Genomic DNA, 24,438 nt, shown 5'->3' with positions numbered 1-24,438 from the left:
TAGTTGCCAATTGCCAGTTGGCCAGGCCAGTTCATCATCATCATGGGTAATTTTTCTGTACTTATTTTCCTCTTGGCTGCTTTGACATTGTCCTGGGCCACGCCCTCCTTGCGTGGTGCCTCGGAACCCGAGAGGATTCTAGACTCCTTGGCCCAACTTCGGCAGAGCAGCTTCCTGGACTGGATCCAGTCCATCCTGGGACCAGAGGTGCCAGCGGAATGGAGCTCACCGGCGAAGAGGGAGTGCGCTGAGTGCTCCTGCGGCAGCGTCAATACTCGTCATCGCATCGTCGGCGGCCAGGAGACGGAGGTGCACGAGTATCCCTGGATGATCATGCTCATGTGGTTTGGGAACTTCTACTGTGGCGCCTCCTTGGTGAACGATCAGTATGCCCTAACCGCCGCCCACTGTGTGAATGGCTTCTATCATCGCCTCATCACCGTCCGCCTGCTGGAGCACAATCGTCAGGATAGCAATGTGAAGATCGTGGATAGACGTGTGGCCCGGGTCCTGATTCATCCCAATTACAGTACTCGGAACTTTGACAGTGACATCGCCCTGATCCGCTTCAATGAACCCGTTCGTCTGGGCATCGATATGCATCCTGTGTGCCTGCCCCTGCCCAGTGAAAGTTATGCCGGTCAAACAGCAGTTGTCACCGGTTGGGGAGCCCTGAGCGAGGGTGGTCCTGTCTCCGATACCCTTCAGGAGGTGGAGGTGCCCATTCTCAGCCAGCAGGAGTGCCGGGAGAGCAACTATGGAGAGTCCAAGATTACCGACAACATGATCTGTGCCGGCTATGTGGAGCAGGGTGGCAAGGACTCTTGCCAGGGCGACAGTGGTGGACCCATGCATGTCCTGGGCTCCGGCGAGGCCTATCAACTGGCAGGCATTGTGTCCTGGGGTGAAGGCTGTGCCAAGCCCAATGCTCCAGGTGTCTATACTAGGGTGAGCAACTTTAACCAGTGGATCGAGGAGAACACCAGGGATGCCTGTACCTGTGCCCAGCCGGCAGAAGCTTCTCAGAGTAGCTCCACAGAGACGGCAGAGCAGGAGGAGAATACCACTCCAGGAGGACCAGGAGCAGCAGAGGAATCAGAGGTGGTGGAGGCCAATAAGGTGGTTTAACTGGGAGTTTGGTCTTTAAGCCATAATTTCTTAATAAAGGCCTTTATGCTACTGAATTTCATTTTGTTGTGTTTTTTATCATTATTTTTTTATCGATTTAATCCTTATAGTTTACATTTTGCAACACTTAATTAGTATAACGTCTAAAAAAAAGCGACAACTCTTAAGGAAACCCTTATTATTTAAAATGTGATAACTCTATAACAAATTATGGCAATCCTAAAGGGCAACCCCAAGGGATTAATTACCAATTTCTGTTAACTCTGCAGGCAACTCTAGACGAGAAATTCTCGCTTAATGACACAGCACATTTGAGTTTTGACCAAGGAACATCTAGTGACGGATTTGTAAAAGAAAAATTAATATAATCACAAAAATGCATCCCTTGAATCAAGTTTTTCTGAACATGGAGGAGTACATGAAGTTCGCCCAAAAGGTAAACATATGTTTTGAGCTGGAACATCCTCTGGGCTACTTTAGTTTGACGCCGGAACGCTTCTATCGCGGCAATGCCAGCCAGTTGAGAATGCTCCAGTATCCCAAGCCGGAGGCCTTTCCACTGGACCTTAGTCAGCCCCTGGAGAGTCCCTACAGGAGGAGCTTCAATCTCTTCTACGACGAGTACTTGGATAATGTGCTCTGGGGTATCTCCGATTATCGCAGGCAGCTCTTGTTTCCCATGGGTTACGAGGGCAGGAACGGCTGGCGAGTGAATGCACAAATTGTTTGCCAGATACAGTTGCTCCAAACACTGATGTGTACACCATTCAGGTTAAATGAGAGTTGGCTCATCTTGGCCATTAACTACAGGGACACTCTGTATCTGTGTTTGGAGAATCAAGGTGAGAAGCCCTGGACGCAAGAGCAAAGGAAGAGGTCCGCCATGGAGACAATGCTCAAGCATCGGGTTTACAAAGGTTGGTAATGAGTCCTAAACTATATATATTACGTAATTATATTTATTTTTATATCTTTTCCTTCTAAGCCTACAATAAAAACAACGACAATGCCTCTCCCGAAGAGTGCTCCGAGTTTAATTATATATTACGTTGTCAACTGAACGATTTATCGGTTTTATATTCCGCACCCCTTAGTGGAGCCACCGATCCAGGCTCCAATTAGTAAGTTTAATATATATTATGTTATAATAATATTTATATTATATATATATTTATTTCAATATTCATTCCTTAGTATATCGGATTCCGATATCATGAATCTACCCTTTGTGGAATGCAAATTGGGAAAGAATCACCGCCGCATGGATGGCCGACTTTCCACCGAATTGTACAGTTCCGAGGAGGCATTAAAGTGGTGGTCAGAGGGTCACCTAAAGGGTGTCAAGAACTTTATGTTGGCCTTGTCCGATCCCTATGGTCATGTTCAAAAATTGGATCCCATATCTTGTGATAAGTTGCGCAGGGATAATGTGAGTACAAGAACCTAGTAACATTACCATTAACTAGAAGAATATTCTATAGTTTTGAATATTATACAAATTTTAAATATTTTCTCTAAATTATAGCAAAACAATTGGTCATCAGACTTCTGCCAGCAGTTTCTTTGGCAATTCCTGAGTCAAATTCGAGAGATGATGAAGAACGTGGACGACTGTGCCACCATCTACGAGTTCAATTATGTGGCCCATAAGAGGTGCATATATTGGAACAAGGGCTCTGGCCAGCATCTCAGCTTTATACCCGAATGGTATCGTCGGATATTGGAGGGTAATGAATGATCTGATCGGTACTTACTTGCCGATTTCTCTGAGCTTCAGTTTGCCTTGTTAGCTCCTCCGTAACACTTCACTCTCTCGCCTCAATTTCCGCCTGTAATCTGCTTGTTTTCAAGTCAACCCCCGGGGCACTCGGCAATTTCTGCTCCACGAAATTGCCACTAAATCAAAAAATACAAAAAAACAAAACAAAAAGCTACAACCGCAGCAGACACCTACACTTGGATCTGGTTTGGGGCACTTTTTTCGCTGTGCGTGCCTCTCCCATTGGGATTGAACCCGGACCAAGGAGATGCCCAAGATCCACACCCAGACCGGGGCTAAAAACATTGATAAATAACTAAATAATAGAATAAACAGATGGCAAAAGGTGTTAAAGCTTAGAGTTTAAATTCGGAGCGACTAAGGAAATGCTCTTGTATACATTAATTTACATATTAATATTTATATCTCTTATTTATATGAATAAATTTATTAAGACATTCTATATTTTATGTTGAATAATTACGAGAAATAAAAATAAAAAGGAGAGCAGAGCATTGCTTTTATTTTATGTATTTATTTAACATATTTTAGGAAACTTACTTCCTGGTTTTTCAGTATAAGAATAAGTACACCTATTGGACTCTAAAATTCATAATTAAAATGTAATGTAGGGGTATAACTATATATGAAATAATAAAATCCTAAATACATGCCTTACATTTTTACTAAACCCCTAAAGTGTATTAAAAAGGCAGCATGATGTCCATCCTAAAGCGAAGTTTAAATTCGCGCGGCCTCAAATTGGCTTTTGTGGTAAAATATATATATATTTTTTTTTTTTTGCTTCTCCTTTCTGGCCAGGCGCAAATTTGGTGCAATTGAGCAAAGTTTCGGTTTTATTTTATTTTTTTGGACCAGCCGCAGGTTAGAAATGTTTATTGGGGCGTTAAATTGTTTGATTGAATATTAGTAAAGAGCGATGCCGCCACATTTGAGGTTCGTGTGAGCCGCGTTTCCTTTCCTTTCCGGGTCAGACAATAATGGCATCATAAACGAACCACATATATAATACTGATAATTTCGATTTCGACAACATAATGATCCTTTTAAGCAATGCCAGTCGCTGACAAAGCCTTTAACACAACATTGGTCAGTGCCAGCAAACCGAGGAGTATGGACACTAGGATTTTCTCAGTCACAATCAGCGCCACATTGGCTATATTTGCAGCGGGCTATTGTAAATCTTATATTAAAATTCCAAATAAAAAAGGGAAAAAGGATGATAATTTTACCTGCAGAAACGTAACGATCATAGAGATAGTATGCTGGGCCATAACCACACTGAGACCAATGCAAAGGATCATACCCATGATGGTGATCAGGGTCAAGGCCTCCACAAGTCTCACCGCCACAGGCATTTTTCCGATCCTTTTTATTGGCGTTCACGTTTGCAGAATTGATTGGAATTTTGAATGAATTTGGTCAATTTGGTTTAAAAATTAAAAGATAAATAGAAATAATGACGCCTAAATCTGGGCAACTATCTGTTGAAAGGTTTATAGGGTGTAATATCAATATAATTTCTATAGAATTTGTTTGCTTTTCCACTACTCTTGCCAAAATTAAAACCAATCTCTCTGTTTTGATCCCATTTAGATATATCGCTTATAAGCCACCATACAAATTATAGTTTTTCAATCATTTTCTCTTCTTTTTTTTCCTCTATATGCGACATTTTCCAATTACGCGATGCAAATGCAATTTGTCTGGACTGCGTGCAATTTAGGCTCTTGCCATAAAGCCCTGCCACGCCCTATCTTTATTATGGGCGTAGGGTTCTGTGTGTGCGTGTGTGTGTGTGTTGTCTGGCGGCATAGATTGCTTTGAATTATGGCACTAAATGGCTAGACATGTTACATAATTCATTTAGTGTCTGCACGGGGACAAATTCCAATGATATGGACCAGATGTGTGCCGCCTCGGAACAATGGAGCTCTGGATTTATTTATTATTTTCCTAGACTTGGGCAAATTCAATTAGTAGCAAGGAAAAAAACTGTATTGATTTTTATGTGTTCATTTTAAACTCAATTTTAAATTGCTGCTTTTTTGTGTGAGAAGCTGGTGGTAGCTTTTATATTTAATCCCAAAATAAATATTTGCACACGTTGTCTGGGTGGAAAGACAGCAAAATAAGCGAAAAGTTCGACTTGCAAATCCTTGGCAAGGACCAAGCCTCAGGGGGAGGCTAAGACGAAATTAAAATAAAATAAAATGATACAGTAGGAAGTGTAGTAGCATTTGTACAAGGGTCGACTTAGGATTTATGACTTGCAATATTTACTTCTTGTACTGTATTTGTTATAAAAAATGATGTGAGAGGTCAGAAACCTAGGGAAAATATTGAGTAAGTCTTTGAAAAACTTTATTAAAAATTGAAAATATTATCTGTAGACAATTTTTCATCAAATCAAAGTTTAAAAATCTCATAAGTCAGCCAAAATGTCATGCATTTCGAATCGGTAAGCTTTTCTATGCTAGTTTTTGTTAGGTTAATAAATGTGCATACTCAATTCAATAATATAGAAATTTTGAATTTTTAGCAAATTTTTTAAAATTTTAACCATGTAACCCCTTATAAAACTCCGAAAATTTTGAAAAAATAGATTTCGGGCAAACATAGCTATATCGACTCGGCTGTTCATGCTGATTAAGAATATATATGATTTATAGGGTCGGAAATGACTCCTTCACTGCGTAACAAGCTTCTAATTAAAAATACCTTTCAATGGTATAACGCGTACTTTTTTTTAATTATATATATTTTTATGCAGACACTTTTCAATCTTTCCTTTTTAAAGTAAATTATATCCATAAAAATAACATTTATTTTCCATATTCCATAAATTGTTTAAAGCCAGAAAAGCGGAAATTGGAGGAAATTGAAGACCGGAAAGGCCACCTGTTAGGCGAATACAATATATCAAAAAACACGTTCGCTGTGATATCAAGTGCTGGCCATTCAATTGGCCATAAACTGTCGCCAGCTTGCCAGGAAGTGCCAACGTATTTGAATGCTTCAATAAATCATTTTTACAATTCACAAGGAATATTTTCATATTTCGAGGGAAGTTTAAAGGCTTTTCTTACTAAAGCGATAAAGAAAAACGAAGCTAATTTGTAATTTTAAAGGCAGTAGAGTCAATATATATGTATAAATATTTTTTTTAGGTTACCCAGACAATGAAATAATTTCTTATTCAGCCAACGAAATGTGTTCGCAAAGCTCATTATGATTCGCCACGAGAAGCGAGGAGCAATTTTCCCAATGTCCTGCGACTAGAGTCTGGCCCCATTGTGAGTCCTTGTCTCTCTGTTGTTTTTATTCCTTTGATTTCATTATTATTTTTATTGCTTTGGACTGTGTGTGTTTTTTTTTTCGTGTGTCCAACTGACTGAGTTCGAGCCAAGGCAAAAGGCGCATTTTAATTTTATTATTTCAGTTTCCAAAAGAAGAATCCATTGGAATTCGCATAAAAAAGGGTATACCAGCCAGGGCATTCACTGATTGTGAGTTTTGTTTTTCTTTTTTCTTTATTTTTTCTGCGTTTTTTTTGGCACATTTTCAAGGCATCCATAGACACACGCCCCACTTGCCACATTTTTTATACAATTTCAGTTTTTATTTCTCCCTTTGCTTTGCATTCTTCGCCTTCTTATTAAGAATTAATAATCTTTTTTTGTTCTTTTTCTGCCATAAGCTAGCTACAAATTTGGCATTTTATATTTTTTACGATTTCTTTTTGCCAGAAAAGGGGGGCAGGGGTCTTGCCACCCATGAATCATGGTTATGCCGGCTATAATTTAGTTTTAATAGCATTTTCGGGTGACATTTATGCTGTCAGCGCGTCATCCAATTTTATTAATGTCCGAAATGAGCCTCTGTTGCCTACACTTATGTGTGATACGACTGTATGATATCATTATGAAAAGATTTAATGGTCTTTGCTGCTTGTCTTTTGCTCTAAATTAAGTTGAGTGTAATTCTGTGGGGTAATTGGCAGCAGAACCTCCAAGATACTTCGGTACTCACAGCTTTGTTTTAAGAAATTAAAAGGAAGATGAACTACAAGATCTTATTGGGTTCAGTTTGCCTAAGAACTAAGAACTTTATAATATAAATAAATATTTTAAAAATATAGATAGCCAATAGAAAAATATATTTGATATGCATAAATACTAAAAATATCGTAATTAATATTTAAAATCACCCAACATCTCCGTTTTACCCACCTAGCCACAATAGTACATTAATTTAGAGACACACCTTATTAAATGTACCCCCTTTTAATTTATTGTCTCACTAACCCAGGAGCCCAACTAACTCTTAACTATATACCAAACCCTGTTGTTTAGCCCTTATATTACCAGCTAAGCTTCCTCTATATACTCTCCTTATTATTTCCATTCATTTTTTCCGCTCATTTGCAATTTTCCCAAGTCGAAACTCCGTTTTAATGAGTAGCCACAAGGCAAGCTGCAACGCGAACCTAATCATCTCTGGGCTCACTTAAGTAATAAAGCAATTTACCGCCTTTCAATATCCCTTAACCATTTTTTATATTTTCATCCGTTCTGGGAGACCAGCCTCCGCCTGCCTGGCCAGGATACCTCGAGGGCTGGGTAGCTCCCACACAAATTATTTTCCCGCTGGTTTCCACTTCTTTTCTGTTTTTTTGTTCCATCTCCTCCTGGGCTCTGCCATTTTATTGTTGGCCAAAAGGAGGGGGCGACTTGTCGCCTCACGTTGCCGTTTTTATATCCCCAGAAGGAGTAACTGGCAGAGGATCAGGAGTCGCAAGGAGCTGCGTTTGATTTTAGTGCCGGGATTGGCAAAGGCTGTAAGGACTTCTGTCCTGTTCCTGGTACTGGATCTGTGGCTCTGGTTCTGGTGTGTGTAATGATTTTATTACACGATTTTCTATCGAATTTTATTACCTTGGTGCATGATGGTGTGGCTGTTGCAGGATTCCAGTGTCCATGCGGCATGTGGCATGTCCTTTATGCCCTTTTTAGCCCCGGCGGCGGCCATCGAAATGGAATTTACGCACTCATAAAATTTTCGCTCCTTTTGCCCCCTTTTGAATTGTGTGGGAATATCTCGGGAGATGCTGCTGCCCCCGCTCTCTCTCTCTGTCCCATCATAATTCAATATCATAAAACGTTTATCCAATTAATTTCCCCTGGTCAATATTTATGATCGGTTCGTGCAGAAAGCCGCTCTACTATGAAGCTGGATATTTACATGTTGAACCGCATAAACATATTTAGTGTGCCACAGTGGAGTGGGTTATGGAACTATATTCATACATCAGTGGGTGTGAATATTGATAGAAATAGATTTTTATTGGATATAGATTTTTATGGGTTATATCGTAGTGAGAAAATAGTGGCCTAACGTGACTGGCACAGTAATTTGTAATTAAAAGTAGTCTGGGTTGAACAATGAACTTGATAAATCATTCAATAAAACAGATTCCCGTGAAATATTTTATGGATTATTTTGGGGTGTATTATTCAATACAAATATTTAATAATTTTGGAAATTGGAGAGCTTCTAGCATGTCTTCATTCATAACTGTTGGACTTTAAAATATTTTCTTAAGATATGAAATATTATAGCAAACCTGTTATATATTTGTTCTTATAATTACCATATTCTTCTTAAATTTATATAACTGCAATCTTATAAACCATTTTAAAGTTAAAATTTCCACCTAAGTCTAACCAATTATCTTTGAAAATTAATTAAATTTAATGGCTTTATGTTTATTTATTATATATTCGAACCTTTAATTGATCAATCTGCCCCAATGTTCCTCGGATAACAACGGGCTGTCATTCATCCATCAGAATGAGAGACCTGAATAGACAATTACCGGGGTTTTGATCTACATTGATCTTGAAAATCTATCCAGCAAATGTATAGCAAGGGAGGCACGCTTCAATGGCTACCGATTTCGATTTCGTTTTCGATTTCCCTGTCTCTATATATATACATACTATATCCATCTCTCTGTGTAGCTGACCTAATCGAGTTTGATTTCCAATTACGATTATGCGGCCTGCCACTTTTGCTAATGAGCTGCCCACACGAGCTGTTATTTTTACTATTTTACTTTGTTTTTACTTATATATTGCCTAAATTTATTGTTGTTTTTTTCCATTGAGTTTTCCCTGGCATTGGTTTCAGTGTCAAGTTCATGTTTTTCCATGTGGCATGCAACGTTTCCAGTGGCTGCATGCCAACAATCTAATGGGCTTCCCCCAGCAATGACGATGACTATGTTATTTTGCTGTTAAATTCCAAAACATCAGATTCACATGTGGGTCGTGTTCAGTCAGAGACGAAATTATGGCTTCGTTTTCCATATTTTCATACCCATTTTTGGGATTTTGCAATGCATTATGAGGGGATGGGGAATCAGTTCAGGGTTCAAACGCAGCTCTCACATTAAATGTTTGTAATGGGTGTGAGAAATATTTTATAATGGTTTATTGTTGGTTGTGATGATAAACTAGATGGGTTACTGCTTCCTTTTTGCATTTGTTTATAGAGCAATATTTGTTAGATGGCCTTGGCAAAGCACTGAGGGAAATTCAAATTAACTTTTAAATAAGTTACAAATCTATTTCATATAATAATTTGATAATCCATTTAAATGAACTTATCATTCAGTTTTATAAGGTATTTTTCATAGAATTAACGATCCCTGTGAACTACTTTAAAATATTTATATTTCAATTAATACCTTAGTTAATATTTTAGAATATTTTTCTAGGCTTTTAATTTAATTTCTTTTACCTTATTTTGCCCCTCTTTTTTTGTTTTGTGTATTAGAGCAATGCCAGTGTTGGCTCAAAATGAAAAACCCATTAAGTGACATGCATACGTGCGGGAAATAGATTCAGCTCTCTGACTATATCCGACATCGTATCTCCAGTGTTCACTCTCGGCTTTTGGCTTTTGGATATATATCGTTGAGATTCCGCCCTCGTGGAGGCGCCCCAATGACGTCAGTTGAGCGAGCTTCTGAAGCGCAACAAGCGCAATATATATCTGAATATGTAGCTAACAAGCCACCTACCTATGTATCTTTGTATCTTTGTATCTGTATCTGGCCGGTAATAGTTCATAGTTAAATGATTTTGTTTATTCAAAGCTTCAGTTCTCGAGCGAACGCCGAGGCGGGCAGTCAAAGATCAATAGGATCTCTTCGATATGATAGGTCTACAGTTTTGGTTAACCATATTCCTCCTTTATCTCACGGAGGCTGTGGTCCAGCATAGATCCTTGGAGGATGCCAGGCTGGAGAGACAACGGCTGGTGCATAGATACAGCAAAGTCCTGAATAAGGAAGAGGGCGCCATACGTCTCGTGGGAGGAGATAATGATTATGAAGGTAATTTAGAAGAATATGTTATATATTATATATTTAAATTATTTACTATTCTTATTAAATTTAATCCCTTTTAGGCAATATTGAAGTCCTTCATAATGGCAAATGGGGCGCTGTCTGCGATGATGAGTGGGATGCCGCTGAAGGTCACATTGTGTGCCGGCAACTGGGCTTTCCGGGGATGAGGCGTTATACCAGAAGTGGCTACTTTGGTTCCGCTCGTCGTCGCTTTTGGATGGACAACCTCTTCTGTGAGGGTCACGAACAGGAGCTGGTCAATTGCCATTTCGAGGGCTGGGGCGAGAATGACTGTGAGCCTGGCGAGGCTGCGGGAGTGGTGTGTTATCCCCCGGAAAATGCCCTAATACCTCTACCTGTACCCATACTCCGGGATGAGGATCTGCCCAAGTACCCCATCCATTCCCGATCCCGATTGTATGTGAGATTGCGAGGCGGAAGAAGCCGTAACGAGGGCCGTGTCGAGGTCAGCCTGGATGGTGGTCGCTGGGGCAGTGTCTGTGCCGATGGCTGGTCCCTCTTGGAGGCCAATGTCCTGTGCCGTCAGATGGGCCTGGGCTATGCGAGTGAAGCCTTCCAAACTGACTTTTTTGGTGGACCAAATGCCTCACAACCCGCTCTAAGTGGCACTGAGTGTTATGGCAATGAGACCGAGTTGGCCGACTGCCTGCATCATGATGCTGCTCGAGGCATAGTTAGTTGTCATGGAAATAGACAACATGTGGCTGCCGTCATCTGTGATTATTTGTCACCGGATTTGGTGGTGGATTACCTGGAAATAGAGCAGACTGCCCATTTGGAGGATCGACCCATGCTGCTGATGCAGTGCGCCATGGAGGAGAATTGTGTGGCCAATGAAGCCTATCAGATCCAGCGAGATGATCCCCATTGGCGTTATAGATCGAGAAGGTTACTCAAGTTCACAGCGGCAGCCATCAATGCAGGCAATGCGGATTTCCGGCCATTTAAGGAGAAGAGCCAGTGGGAGTGGCACATGTGTCATATGTGAGTACGATATAAGAGGGATTATCTTCATATTTCTTAAATATTTGCATCATTTTTACAGGCACTTTCACAGCATGGAGGTGTTTGCCACCTTTGACATCTTCGATTTAAGTGGACGCAAGGTGGCCCAAGGACACAAGGCATCCTTTTGTCTAGAGGACAGCAATTGCCTGCCAGGAGTGCCCAAAAAATATAGCTGTGCCAACTATGGAGATCAGGGTAATACATTTTTCGTTACATTTTACATAATCTAAAAACTTATATATTTTCCAGGCATTTCCATCAACTGCTCGGATGTCTATCTGTATAATCTGGACTGCCAATGGGTGGATATAACCGACTTAAGACCTGGTTCCTATACCCTTAAAATAGCCATTAATCCAGAGTTCAAGGTGGCTGAAATGAACTATGATAATAATGCTGCCATTTGCGATTTAATATACACTGAAAACTTAGCTAGAGTGCAAAATTGTCAGCTGGCAAGACCTTAAAAACAAAAGGAAACTATGAAAAATAGAAGAAAATCCAATGAATATAGGTTTAAGTGAAGGGGAACCAAATCGAAAAAGTGCCAAATACTATGATTAACCAAAGGGAGCTTGTACATTGTCTATATATACATTTTATAACTACTATTTCTCTAATTTTAACCTTTAATTAAACTCAAACTTAACTCAAGAGGTCTTCTTGGATGGTGAACTTGAAAGGCAGTGGGGTGTGTGAATATATTTATATATGTAGTTTGTCAGTGACATGGAGACCCTGAGTTTTTCCGGAACCAACCAAGCATTTATCAAGTGTCAATAGTCGGTCATATCATATATATACCAAAGGTGTTGAAGCGGAACTTGAAGTAATATAAGTTCAAATAAGATAAGGAAGCTTGATTGGGGTTGACTTAAAATAGTACATTGCTTTTGTATTGTATACATTTAATAAGGAATGGGTACACAGAAGAGAATAAATATTAGATTTTGTATACTAAAAGGTTGAGGTAATAAAAAAAACTTAAGAAAAAACCTCCTTAACTCCTTTTAACCACATTTCTCTTAACCTCTACTTTATATTTACAAGTATTTCCCTCTATCTTAGACACCCTTTCAGTTATTGATTACTCAACTCTTAGTTAAGCAAAGTCCTTTGACAGCCCAACTAACCCCACTCATCAATATCGAAGCTGCCAAAGGACTTAACCCCTTCGAAATGAGTTCAAAAATGCAAATACATTTCAAGTTAAACTAAACAAGACCAAGAAACTGGAAAAGGACGTCTTCAGATTGATTGATTGCAGAAAGAGTAGCAGGAGATCTCTTCGAAAAACCCCTACAATTTAATTAACATAAGCGGTTTATGTGGCTCTAGGAGAAGAGTGGAGTGGTCTGAGGCTAAACAAAAAGCTTTTAATTTGTATTTCGTTGGGAGATTAACAAATCAATCAAAGTGGCAAGCTGGCTGCTGGTGGGATTTCCAAGAGGTGTCGGGCAATAACTTTCAGGAAAGCGCACTCAACTATCATCAAATCAGTCAAAGTCCAGCTTCCAAAGAAGCTAAAATACAGCAGCAAAAAAAATAAGCGATAACCCGGCCGAAAGCAGTCAAGTGTTAGAAAAGAGAGGAGCTCGCTATCAGACACGTGCACACACATGGACCCACACTCATTGGCACACCCACACCCCGAGGTCCACCTCCAACCAAGTCCTCGCAGATCAGAGAGCGAAGGGAGACAAACAAGCATATAAATAATTGAAATGTTCACTCACTGACCCCCGGCTTACCACTATGTTACACTGAGAGAAACTATCAGAAAAATCATTAACATTGTAGGAGAAATTCATAGATTTTAATTTGGGAAAATAACTTATTACTTATAACTATAAATAGTCATATAATTTAAAGGAATCATTTCCGACCCTATAAATCTTATATATTCTTGATCAGCATCAACAGCAGATTCGATCTAGCCATCTCCGGACAAAATCTATTTTTTTCCAAAAAAAAATTTTTTTTCATCGTTAAAATTGACAAAAAAATTTGAACAAAAAATTTTTTTTTTTAACATTTTAAATTGAGTATGCAGATTTATTAACCTTGTAAAGACTAGCATAGAAAAGCTTACCGACTTGAAATTAATGCATTTTTGACTGAGTTATGATACTTTCAAATTTTAATTTCCCTAAAAAATTTTTAAATAAAAATATTGCTTTAAAATACTTTGAATGTGCATAGGTCACCTAATTGATAATATATAATGTATATTTCCTATCAAGAGTTTTGAAACATAAATCTATAAACACAATCATAAATAAATCATGTACTTTATAAATGGAAATTTTAGAAAAGATAAATCAATAAATACAATTGATAATAATTCGTATAAATTTTTATATAAATTATACACAGAATTTTAAAAGCTTATTTATTCAAAAACAAAATTAATTAAAATTAAAGCCACTTCTTCTCTAATAAATCTTTATTATAAATAAAATGTAAAAGTTTCTCTCACTGCACTGCTATCTCCTCTTTTCGTTTTCTCTAGAGGACTTATACTTTAGGAAAATTGCAGCACTTTCTGGACTGGATGGTGGGTGTGGCCACTGGTGGAAGTGGTGGTGCGGATGACCCTTAGTCCCTGGCATTAAGCAATCAAACGTTTGATTTTCATTTATCGTGTAATCAAGCGTAAAAATAGCTTCGTGACCAAAGTGACTCATCATCGTCATCATCGCAGGACGCAGGCTCATGCCGCCGCTGTCATGTGTGTGCACGTCTGAGGTCCTGCGAGATCCTTCTGGCTCTGACCACTTATGTATGATGCTGATGTGCTGATGACATTACGACCATTTGATTGCTCCATCCATCACTTCTAATAAAAATAAAGAAAATATAGAGCCCAGTCTAAGCTTTCCACTGTGGGGATTTTCACTGGCAATTTCAACAATTAACCCATTAGTACGCACACACACACACGCCGTCTCTATTACATTTTCCGCTCCATTGCGCTTCGAATTAATTGTAATTAAATATTAAAATGAATTTAACATTTTTAATTAGGCAATTTGCTTTTCATAATAATTAAAACAAATGTGCACACAAACGGGAGTCCCTTTCTCTCTATTTCCCCTTGTTGTGAAAATGATAACAAGCCAAATTTTTGCCGTGAAAATGGGTGGAAAATGGTTGGCAAATGGTGGGAAAGTGTCTGGCATGTGAGTTTGGGTGACTATCAGCAAGGACACTCTCGCATTTCGTGTGAGGTGAGGTAAGGGTGACTTCTCGCCGGCGTCTAATGAGTTTAGTCCCAATTAGCCCCATTTAAATTTCAAAATCTTTGCCAAAATGTCGGTGGCCACGCGAAAAACAACACATGATACAGCAGAAACTGTTGAAAAAGGGTGATACTCTCACCTGGATAAGGTTTTATTCCGAAAGAAGAAGGAAAATGTATGAAAAATAATTTTAAAATATTTTCGTGAAGAGCATATATTTGCCTTAAGGTTTAAGTTTATCAAAAACTATTTAAATAATTCCCTTAACTTCTCATAAATAAATCCCTTGATATAATCTTCAATATCCAACAGATAATTGCCAAACCTAAAACCTTTCTTAATTCTAGCAAATAAAAATCATGTGCTATGTCACAGAGGACCAACTTAAACCAAATTTACACTCATCGAAAATGACTTTAAAAACTGTCATAAAACTGCAATCGGGTCGAAAGGACACAAAAGCCTGGCTAAATGCAATATACAAATGCCAAATGGGAGAGGAAAATGGTAGAGGGAGGAGTTCCTTAAACGCAGCACTTTGCCAGCAACAATTTCATTTGTCGTCAGGGTTTTGGATTCCGTAACTCGGACTCGGACCCGAGGACATCGATTCTCGGGCTGCACTTGGCCATATGTGTGTCACTGTGAAACCCCCCGTTTTTTGCCTCTGCAGCCATGTCGTTTTAGTTGAAAATTGCACAAAATTGTTTTCCGTTTCATTTTGGATCGTCGTAGCTGCTGCTGTGCTTCTTTCATTGGAAATGTGCATTTAAAATTTATTGCAGTCACAAGCACAAAATTAACTGCATATCTGTGGGCGGGAACAGGACTGCCATTGCACAACTGTCGACTGCTGACAATTGAAATAACAATTTGCTGGGAAATGAAGTCACCCGGGGGAGTCACTCCGTATTCGATTGAATTTTCAGGCTGACCAACATTTTGTAAACATTTGCCTCTCGGACAAGAGAATTTTGTTTTCCAGAGAAATGCTCAAATCTCTGTTGATGTGTGCAATTATCGGGTTTGCAACAGGATAAAGAAGACAGACTTTCCAGGTCTCAGAACTCATATTCTCTTAAAGGTTTTTTAATTGAAATATATTAAATATTATATATTTAAATTTCTATATTAATATTATTACTAAATTCTTTAGGGTTTACAAGCAAAGATCCATAAAATGGTTGATACAAAAACTGATGTCATTGAAATTACCTCACTGCAATCTTTTAGCTAAAATTTTAATTGATTTCATAAGTAAAGTATTTTATTTTTAATTTATAAAACTTTTTAAAAAATAAATATAAAACCATGAAAAGTAGAAAACATCTAAATTGTACTCTTTAAATAATCATTTAATCAAAGAAAACATATCCCTGAACTCCACAAATCCCCTAAAAGTTAAGCCATTTCGAGGGACTCTTCGTCACCATCATTAGCATCTAATTCATCTGGCTTTTGGTAAGGGAAAATGTATGTCAGAGAATGTGAAAAATGTGAAAACGCCTTCATTTGACATGCCCTTATCAAATCCTTTATCGGGGCCTTGGAAGACTTTCCGTCTTTGATTCGTTGCCGCTGGCAAGTTTCCTGTTCTGCTTCTTGATTACACAGGACCAGGACCTTACTCCTCCTCCTTGTCCTCCTTCAGCCTGACATCCGCACCACTTGACATATACATATATATATTTTTAAGCTCAACCCACGGAAGTCAAACGCATTGAAATGTGACTACCAGTCACATTCGCAGTCACAGCTCACGCCCACTCACGCGAAGCCAAACAGCACCGCAGGGACCCATATATCAAAAATCAACAGCTGCCGAGATGAGGAAAGGAATAAAAAATGGTAGCAACAACAACGAAAAATACAACATACACATGTGACAAAAGATAAACACAAGAAGAAACATTCTAAAATCAACAACAACAAAAAATGAGAGAAAAAAAACGAACCAACGCGGAATGGAGCTGGGTTTTGGGTTTGGGGAAAACTTTCATGCTGGCGACATTTAAACATGGCAGCGAAGCCGATAAGAATGCAAATGAAACGACCAGAGAGAGGGGCAGGGCTGATGGGGAAATAGGGTGGAAAACCTAGGGAAAATGGTTAAAGAAAAGAAAGGAGGAGAAGGACAAACCCCGAAGGCAGAAACAGCTGGCATATGAGCGAAGCAATCTTAATTGCGGTTCAAAAGGCCAAGCGAGCTGCGGCAGGAAATACAAAATCTGAAGGCGAAAAATGCTACATTAAGATAGCAAAAAAAATGTTAATAAAAAAAGGTACAAAAAACATTTAAGATTACATATGGTTAGACAGAAAAATTAAGGTTCAAATATGCAGAAAAAAAAGTGCATTAAATATTGAACTTAAAAAAATTGTAGATAATTAATCAGAGTAAGCAAGGAAGGAAACTAACTACGTTAAACTGATGGTTTAAATTTTAGGAACAAATTAGAAATCGTTTATAACTAAGCCCAAATGATTCACATTCTTTGAATCAATATTTAATAGTATTTTTATAACAGTTTTTTTTCAAAACTCCAAATTTAAAAATCGCTTAACAAAGGCAAAATTGAATTAATTTCAATTCGAAATGCATTCCTATGTTAGTTTTTATCAGGTTAATAAATCTGCATATTGAATTTAACATTTAGAGTGATGCAAATTTTTTCGAATTTTTGACAATTTTAACGACTTTTAAGTAACCCCTTATAAAATTTCGAAATTTTCGAAAAAAATTGATTTTGACCGGACTTAGCTAGATCGATTCTCCTGTTAATGCTGATCAAGAATATATATTATTTATAGGGTCGGAAATGACTGCTTCACACACTTAAATGTTAAGTATATAGCTCATAATAATGTATGTTAAATACCCTCACAGAGTATGAAATCAAGTCAAAAATTCTGTACCCTAAATATCACATCACCTAGACCCTAAATCAGTTCACAGATCTCTCTATAATCAGCCACAATATTCCATCAACATAACACAAAACCCAAACCAGCATAAATAAAAAAAAAAAACAAAGAGACAGCCAAAAGTCAAACGCTAAACGGATAGCAGATACAAATCCATCCGTATACAAGTTACACCCGCTTAAGATACAATTTTCGCATTGTTAGAGATACACGACAACAACAACAACAGCAACAAACACAACAAATAAAAAAGGAAACGCGACAGGCAACAAAAAATGCGGGCAAAATGTGACCAAAATGCTCAAAAAGGGCCAACCGAAAAAAGCCCGGAAAAACCTCCGGGAAAATCGTGGGCGCCACGGAAGAGTGAGAACAAATGAAATGACAAACTCTTAACCCGTGAAAGCCCCCCCGCTCACCTTGTTTGGTGGGGGGAAAGGAAGCTTTGCCGTTGACAAAAAGTTTTTAACACGCATACGCCGCGTTGCCGGCGACGCCAACTTTGCGGCATTTCATTGCATACTTTCTGGCGCTCTGGCAATGCGGTTTGAGGGTGCAGAGGGACGCGCTGCTTGTTATTTTTGCTCTCTCTTATGAATTATTCGAATTTTATGCGACAAATCACCTGCGAAATATAAATTCCTAGCGCCTGGCATCAGACGCCCCACGGGATTTTCCTCGCTCCCTCTCTCTCTCTCTCTCTCTCTCTTGAATATTTTCCACGGAGTACGTGCTGGGTGGCAAGTGCCACGTTACACCGTTAATCGTTCGTTAATCTGTCGTAAAATTTTCCCGCTGCCAACGACATTTCAGGTTAAGTGGATGTAACTGACAATTGCCTCCCAATGGGGGGGGGAAACTTTTTAATCGAAAAAAGATGTGACCCACCTCCCACCGCCGCCCACGTTGTTTTGTAATTAAGTGCGGGTCGTGCTGTGCTTTGCTTTACATTTGACAAAATCTTTAAATAGCAGAAAATCTGCCTGGGGACTTCAAATCCAAAAACACTCTATGTAACTGGATACAGCAAGAGTCAGAGCCACAGGGGGGGGGAAATCTTTCTGCCATTCCCAGAATCGAAACTGAGATTCTTACAGCTGCCTCCTGGCTTTCTTTGTCAATTGTCAAAGGCTTTTTGTCACCGAAAAAAACAAGAGAAGAATTAATTGCAGACAACAAATGTTGTGTGTGTGTAACTCAAAGATAAACGCTCTCCACTTATGCAACACCTTTTTCCAGCTGGGGGTGGGGTTGAGTTTAAGAAACACAAACAATTGTACGAGTTTAACATTTGTCACGCGTTCATCACAAAATTCTGCAGGAGAATACATGGAGAACAATTAATTTTTATGGGTTGAGCAACTTAATTTTAATCTCTATTTAATATAAATCTACCCAAATATTTAGGAAATAAAACAGAAATTATAAATGTATTATAAGACTAAGATTAAGGTTTTATGTGGCTTTGACATGCATCTTCTTCTCATTTTGGTATTTTGCATCTTTCTCATACTTTTCAAGATACATTTTCAAGATACACCTCTTATTTTCAACATTTTCTCTTGGTGCATTGAAATTAACAAAGAAACATCAACGTAAAGTCATGAGGAGCTCGCCTCGCCTTTGGTCTTTAGTTCGTCTGGCATGTGTGGATATAGTTGTCGTCATTTTAAGCAACTCAAAAGCAAAAAGTCCGGGGGCAGGAGACGCCAAGTAAATGCAAGTTGAACGAAAAAATGTTCAACTGTCTCGTCATCAACCTCCTCACTCAGACTTTCTCTATGAGAATACCTCGTACGTTATTCCATTTGAATTTTGATTGTCTGCGTAAAGCCAGGCAGCAAGCATATAGGTTTATATATATATATCTTATAGTGCCGGGTGCCGGAGTACAAAGTGTATGTCTATGTCTATGACTCCGACTTCTTGCCAAGCTGTCACATTTGATACGCCCCTGAGAAAATTCTGAAAGAGGAGTGGAGTTTTGTAGTTGGAGTTCGGGTTCTTAGCGAGCAAAATGCTGGCGATGAAGGCGATGCCAACTAGCAGAAATTATTTCTTTTTAGGTGAAATTTTGTTGCCTGGCACTGGGAAAATTTCAATAAAATAAAAAAGCAAAATGTGAACAGTATTCTAAGATTATATATAGGTCTAAAAAAATAATTGCTTGTATATTCAATGCCCCAATAAATTTTAAGAGTGCTTTAACTTATAGAAAAAATATAAATAAATTCAAGAACTAATTTTCCTACTCAAAACATCATATATACTTCAAATAAAGATAGCCATCTTAAAGAAATTCGAAGTATAAATACTCCATAAACTATGTTTTAAAGTATAAGATACTTTAACTCAAAGATACCTTTAAAAAATCCAACTTTCCTTCTCTTATTTTCTCAGTGCCTTGTCCAAAACACGGAAAGGAATTAATGTTCTCTTGAATACAAAATGCAAAACATAATTAAAGATGCCATGACCATTTTGCAATGAACAACTACAAGTATCTGCATCTGTGCGCGAGTATCTCTGTATCTGTATCTGTGCCTGCATGGGGCTTTTGTCTGCACGAAAATAAAAACAAATTTGTCACAACGCCCCAGACAGGAATATACGGGGGGAAAAAATAGGAGGAAAATGAGGGGCGTTTCACAGGCAGGTCGTCATAATTCGCAACTAATGAAACACGCGAGACTCGACTCGACTCCGGCTATATATCCCTCTGCCGATATATGTATGACCTGGCACTGTCTTTGACATTTATGGCCGGCAAACAGAACTTTTATAGCGCTGAAATTAGTGGCGAATTGTGGCAAGTTTGTCTGCGGACTTCAACTACCGTGCTGCCTTCTTCTCCTTTTCCCTCCTCTTATTGAGTCATAAAAACCCGCGAAAAGGCGGCTTGATTGGAAGGCGACGTGGGAAGGCAAGGCGAGACTGTGGTATAAAGTGCAACTAATTTGAGATATATTATCGCAACTGTAGTTTATCTTTGGGCCTGTTTTAATGGCCAACTAATTGCATGCATCTGTGGGCGGCAGTTTGGATACGAGAGGGAGTTTGGATTGGCATTGGGGGATTGGGGTTTGAGGCTTCGGGGCACAGAGTTCGGGGTCATGGATGTACTCCACTCTGTATTGTGGCCAATTTTCGCACTTAATTATGATCAGGCCCCCTTCCCGAGTGCCAAAGTCAAGGAAAAAAACAAATAAACAGCAAGTGGAAATGCACAGGGGAAAATAAGTGGAAGATTAATTAATTTACCTGAAAATGTATTGGAATTTTAATACTTGATCTTGATATTTATTAAAATAAAATATGTATTACAACTTATTATAGGGAAATATATATAAAGATCCCCAGTTATACAAATTTACTTAGAATTTTCTTACAACAGTTTGTTTGTTTTGTAAAACGTACTCATGTTTAATGTTGTTTATATAATATCTAATATCTAAATCAAAATACATTTAAAATAAATAATATTTCCCGTGCATAAACCCATACCCCAGATGTCTGGACAAACAATAAACGTAAATAAACTTGGCATATATGAAATAATTTCTAGCCCGCGGCGGCGTCTGCTTTAAAATGCATTTTCAATTTGGTTCGAAAAGAGCGTGGAAAACCGGGGGAAAATCGGGTGAAAACTCGGGGAAAAGGACAGCAGCCACTGGGTTTGTCGTCCTTTGTAAACTAATTTGCTTGGAAAATGGCAAACTCGCTCTCATATTGGCGTCGGAGGAGGAGGAGAAGGGAAACGCGAACGCTTTGAGGCCTCTTTGCATAACAAATACACGGACACCCCATGGAACAGTGAGTGCAAAATGTATGCAAACAATGTGAAAAATTCAAAAACAAGTAAAGGAAACCGTGGGGAGTGCGGCGAACAATCAACAAGCAAACAGCGAAAAAAATACAACAAAAAATAAAACAGAAAAGCAACTGAAAAATGGTAAATGCAAAATGAAAAACAATTGCTCATTGTCTGAGCAATTATACACGCATTGCTGCGCCGCACAGTGGCAGCGCCAAATAAAAAGGGACTCCAAAGGACGCCAAAAGGATATTGCACACAGACAGTCACAGTACAAAAAAGGAGCTACTTCCTTCCTTACTTCCTCTCATTGGAGCCACACATATGTGCCAGCTGAAAAGGATCTGACCGAACAAGTATTTTAATGAAAATGAACCGAAATGGTTTGAGTCAAAGACAATGCCCAGGACACGATGACGAGGGGTTGCCAGTATCTACAGTATCCTGAATAAAATCAGTAATGAACAAGGAAATATATATGCGTTAAAGAAAATTGTAGAAAAACAAGGATTCATTTAAGTAACATTTTAAAATAAAATAGAGAAATGCAAACGTTTAATTTAAATCACATAAAAAATAAAGACTTCTATAAGAAATAAAGGCAGTCCAATCGAATAGCCTAAGATATTATCTTAATACATCAGCTCTTCTATAAATCTCTCTCTCTACAATCACAAAAAAATAATGTTTCCTATTCATCTATATCTATAAAAACCCCTCTTAAAATTACCCTTATTACTTTTGCCTATCATTGAGCTCATATAAAATGACAAAAGACAAAGGCAAACCGAAGCAAAATCAAGTCAAAAGGGAAAAATAAATATTTACCAAAAAGCAAACCAAACAAAAAAATGCCAAATTTCTTTGTCAATTTCGGGCCATTTGCCGTGCCGGCCTCCTTTTCATAACTGGGCCAACAATTTTTACTGCTGGCTCATTAAAATGTGGCAGTCAATTTGACAAAAAAAGGAGTCCGCCCCAGCATCCTCTTTGGGGACCTGTAGGGAGAGCTTACTCAGCGATGAGATCCATTTGTTAAGGGAATAAAAAGTATTATGGGCGCTAAACTCATTTATAATTATAATGGACCTTTTACGAATGGTTTTTCTTTTGGCAAAAGCCTTGTTCTCCCCGTCTCCAACATCATAAAAGACAAATGAGCCGCAACCGAAAAAAAACCCAGAGAAATGAACAAAAGGACGCCACTGTCATTGTCTTCTATGGTCGAAAATCAGCTTGTATTGTGTATTATTCCCTTTCAAGTCATCTAATATTTTATGTATTTTCTGCAATGCAATGACGAGGCAAATCGGGAAGAGAGGGACATCCCCATCGGACATCGGGGAAATGGCTACTTTTCTAAGCTTTTAATAATATCCTCTTTATGTCCACTAAATGAAGGATATAAAGTCAACACTTTGTACATTAAGGCGGTCAGGCGAGGCCAAAGACAGCCAAAGAGGGCGGGCGGGTGAAAACCCGAAGAAAGCTTTGCACATTTTAGGCACTGAAAAGAATTAGTAGGAAATTTTAAGGACTAAAATGTGTATAATAATAACAAGGATTATTAATTAAATTCATTCATGAGCAATGACTTCATTTACTATATATATTTAAGTAAACTTTTCAGACCTTCTTCTTGAGTAATTAATATTTTAGAGTCACCCAATAATAACTCCTTAAAATGTATAATCTAGAATAACTCCTTAATACCTATTTGAATATATCTTTAAATATCTGAAAATACTCTTCAAAGTCCCCACTTTTTCTGTGTGTAACCATCAGCTCCTCCTTGAACTCCAGCTTCTTTTTTTTTATCCTGCCCCGCCGTTGGCGTAAAAACTTCGGACATCGTCTTTGGTCCAAAGTCCAGCCAAGATGGGAGGATGTGGCTTCTTAGTTGCGGCCAAGTTTTGTTCGCTTAGTTTGCATAAGTTTGCCTGGCGGGCGCTTCCGGTTAATGTGGTCTCGGAAAAAAATAGCAACAAAAATAATGCCAACAAATAAGGAAATGGATCTGGCCAAAGCCAAAGTAGACATTTATATGGGCAAATCTTTGTGTGATTTCCGCTTCACTGGCGAAAGCTTTTCTCTGGCGCCAAAGGGGCCTTCCTATATCCTTTATCCTATAACCATCCCTACTTTCCCCCCACTTAATGCGTCCATCAATCTTTCGCTTAGCCCAACTTTAACTTGTTATTTGGCTACTTTAAGACTTAGGAGTGGGAAGTGAGGCTAAGGCCAAATAAAATCAATCAATTGAAAGTAACAACAGAAATGGATTCAATAAAGTGAAGAGCCGCCATTTCACGTAGCCCTTTTTTTTCTTCGGGAAAGAGATCGATTTGGTCATGAGTCAGCAGGTTTTTGTAATCGAAAGTCAAGTTGAAAATAAGGCAAGAAGCTTGGAAAAACAGGGACAAGAAAAAGGAAAACCTAGACTTATTTTATTAATTTTCATACGAGATGAAATCAATTTAGTATGGAAATATAAAATTAAATAACTTTGACTTATAAAATACAAATAATTGTATATTTTGTAATTTAAAACGTTAGATAGTGCCTGATATTAATTATTTCTTATGCAAGTTTATAAAATACCCAATAACATCTTCAATACAACCTTCAATTCCTTCTCCAATCATTTCCCATCACTTTCCTTTCATGTTAAATTTTCTTACATTTTTTTGTCCATCATCAATCTTGGCGAATATCCAAGAGCAACCGCCACTAGAGGAAAAAATTTCAATAAGCAATTAGATGGCAATTACTTGCAACAACTTTGGCTTGACTTTTCGTTGAAGGGCGAAAGCAATTACTTGAAATTTATATGTGACTGCGGTGGCAGTGACTCCAACTCCCATGTCCATAAGGACTTGGACGACTCCAACCCGAGTCACATAATTGAAACGCTCAACAGAACTCGCCGATTGGCATCGGGTGGGGGCACGGTGGGGGTGGTGGCATCAGATGTGGATGTGGGTGTGGATATGGTTGTGAATGTGTCTGGGGACAGGGGAATGTATAGTGAGGGTTCAGACGGACGGCTGGATGGATGGACCACTTGGAGATGCCACTTGGCTAGCTGGCCACAAGAACCGCA

General features: G+C 38.5%; 4 protein-coding genes across 4 annotated transcripts; 3 read left to right on the top strand and 1 right to left on the bottom strand.

The window, feature by feature from the left end:
- The first annotated feature begins 42 nt into the window (after positions 1–42).
- LOC110177764 (trypsin-1) lies at positions 43–1,188 on the top strand. Its single transcript, XM_020944630.2, has one exon. It carries the CDS (start codon positions 43–45, stop codon positions 1,126–1,128), a length of 1,086 nt encoding a protein of 361 aa, XP_020800289.2. The 3' UTR covers positions 1,129–1,188.
- A 197-nt stretch (positions 1,189–1,385) lies between these two features.
- Positions 1,386–3,350, top strand: LOC110177767 (protein cutoff-like). Its single transcript, XM_020944633.2, has 4 exons — positions 1,386–2,045; positions 2,114–2,249; positions 2,323–2,557; positions 2,654–3,350. The coding sequence occupies exons 1-4, from the start codon at positions 1,505–1,507 to the stop codon at positions 2,864–2,866; spliced, it is 1,125 nt and encodes a 374-aa protein (XP_020800292.2). The 5' UTR covers positions 1,386–1,504; the 3' UTR covers positions 2,867–3,350.
- Positions 3,351–3,742: 392 nt separating this feature from the next.
- LOC110177771 (uncharacterized) lies at positions 3,743–4,430 on the bottom strand. Its single transcript, XM_020944636.2, has 2 exons — positions 4,141–4,430; positions 3,743–4,080 (listed from the first exon to the last, which is right to left on the bottom strand). Exons 1-2 carry the CDS (start codon positions 4,264–4,266, stop codon positions 3,955–3,957), a joined length of 252 nt encoding a protein of 83 aa, XP_020800295.1. The 5' UTR covers positions 4,267–4,430; the 3' UTR covers positions 3,743–3,954.
- Positions 4,431–10,105: 5,675 nt separating this feature from the next.
- On the top strand, positions 10,106–12,008 carry Loxl2 (Lysyl oxidase-like 2). Its single transcript, XM_020944595.2, has 4 exons — positions 10,106–10,310; positions 10,385–11,330; positions 11,392–11,549; positions 11,604–12,008. Exons 1-4 carry the CDS (start codon positions 10,130–10,132, stop codon positions 11,819–11,821), a joined length of 1,503 nt encoding a protein of 500 aa, XP_020800254.2. The 5' UTR covers positions 10,106–10,129; the 3' UTR covers positions 11,822–12,008.
- Positions 12,009–24,438: the final 12,430 nt, after the last annotated feature.

Source organism: Drosophila serrata, unplaced genomic scaffold (assembly GCF_035046125.1).
Source record: "Drosophila serrata isolate PLE 108 unplaced genomic scaffold, ASM3504612v1 contig_165, whole genome shotgun sequence".
Lineage (NCBI taxonomy): Eukaryota > Metazoa > Arthropoda > Insecta > Diptera > Drosophilidae > Drosophila > Drosophila serrata.
This window is presented reverse-complemented; position numbering and strand designations above follow the sequence as displayed.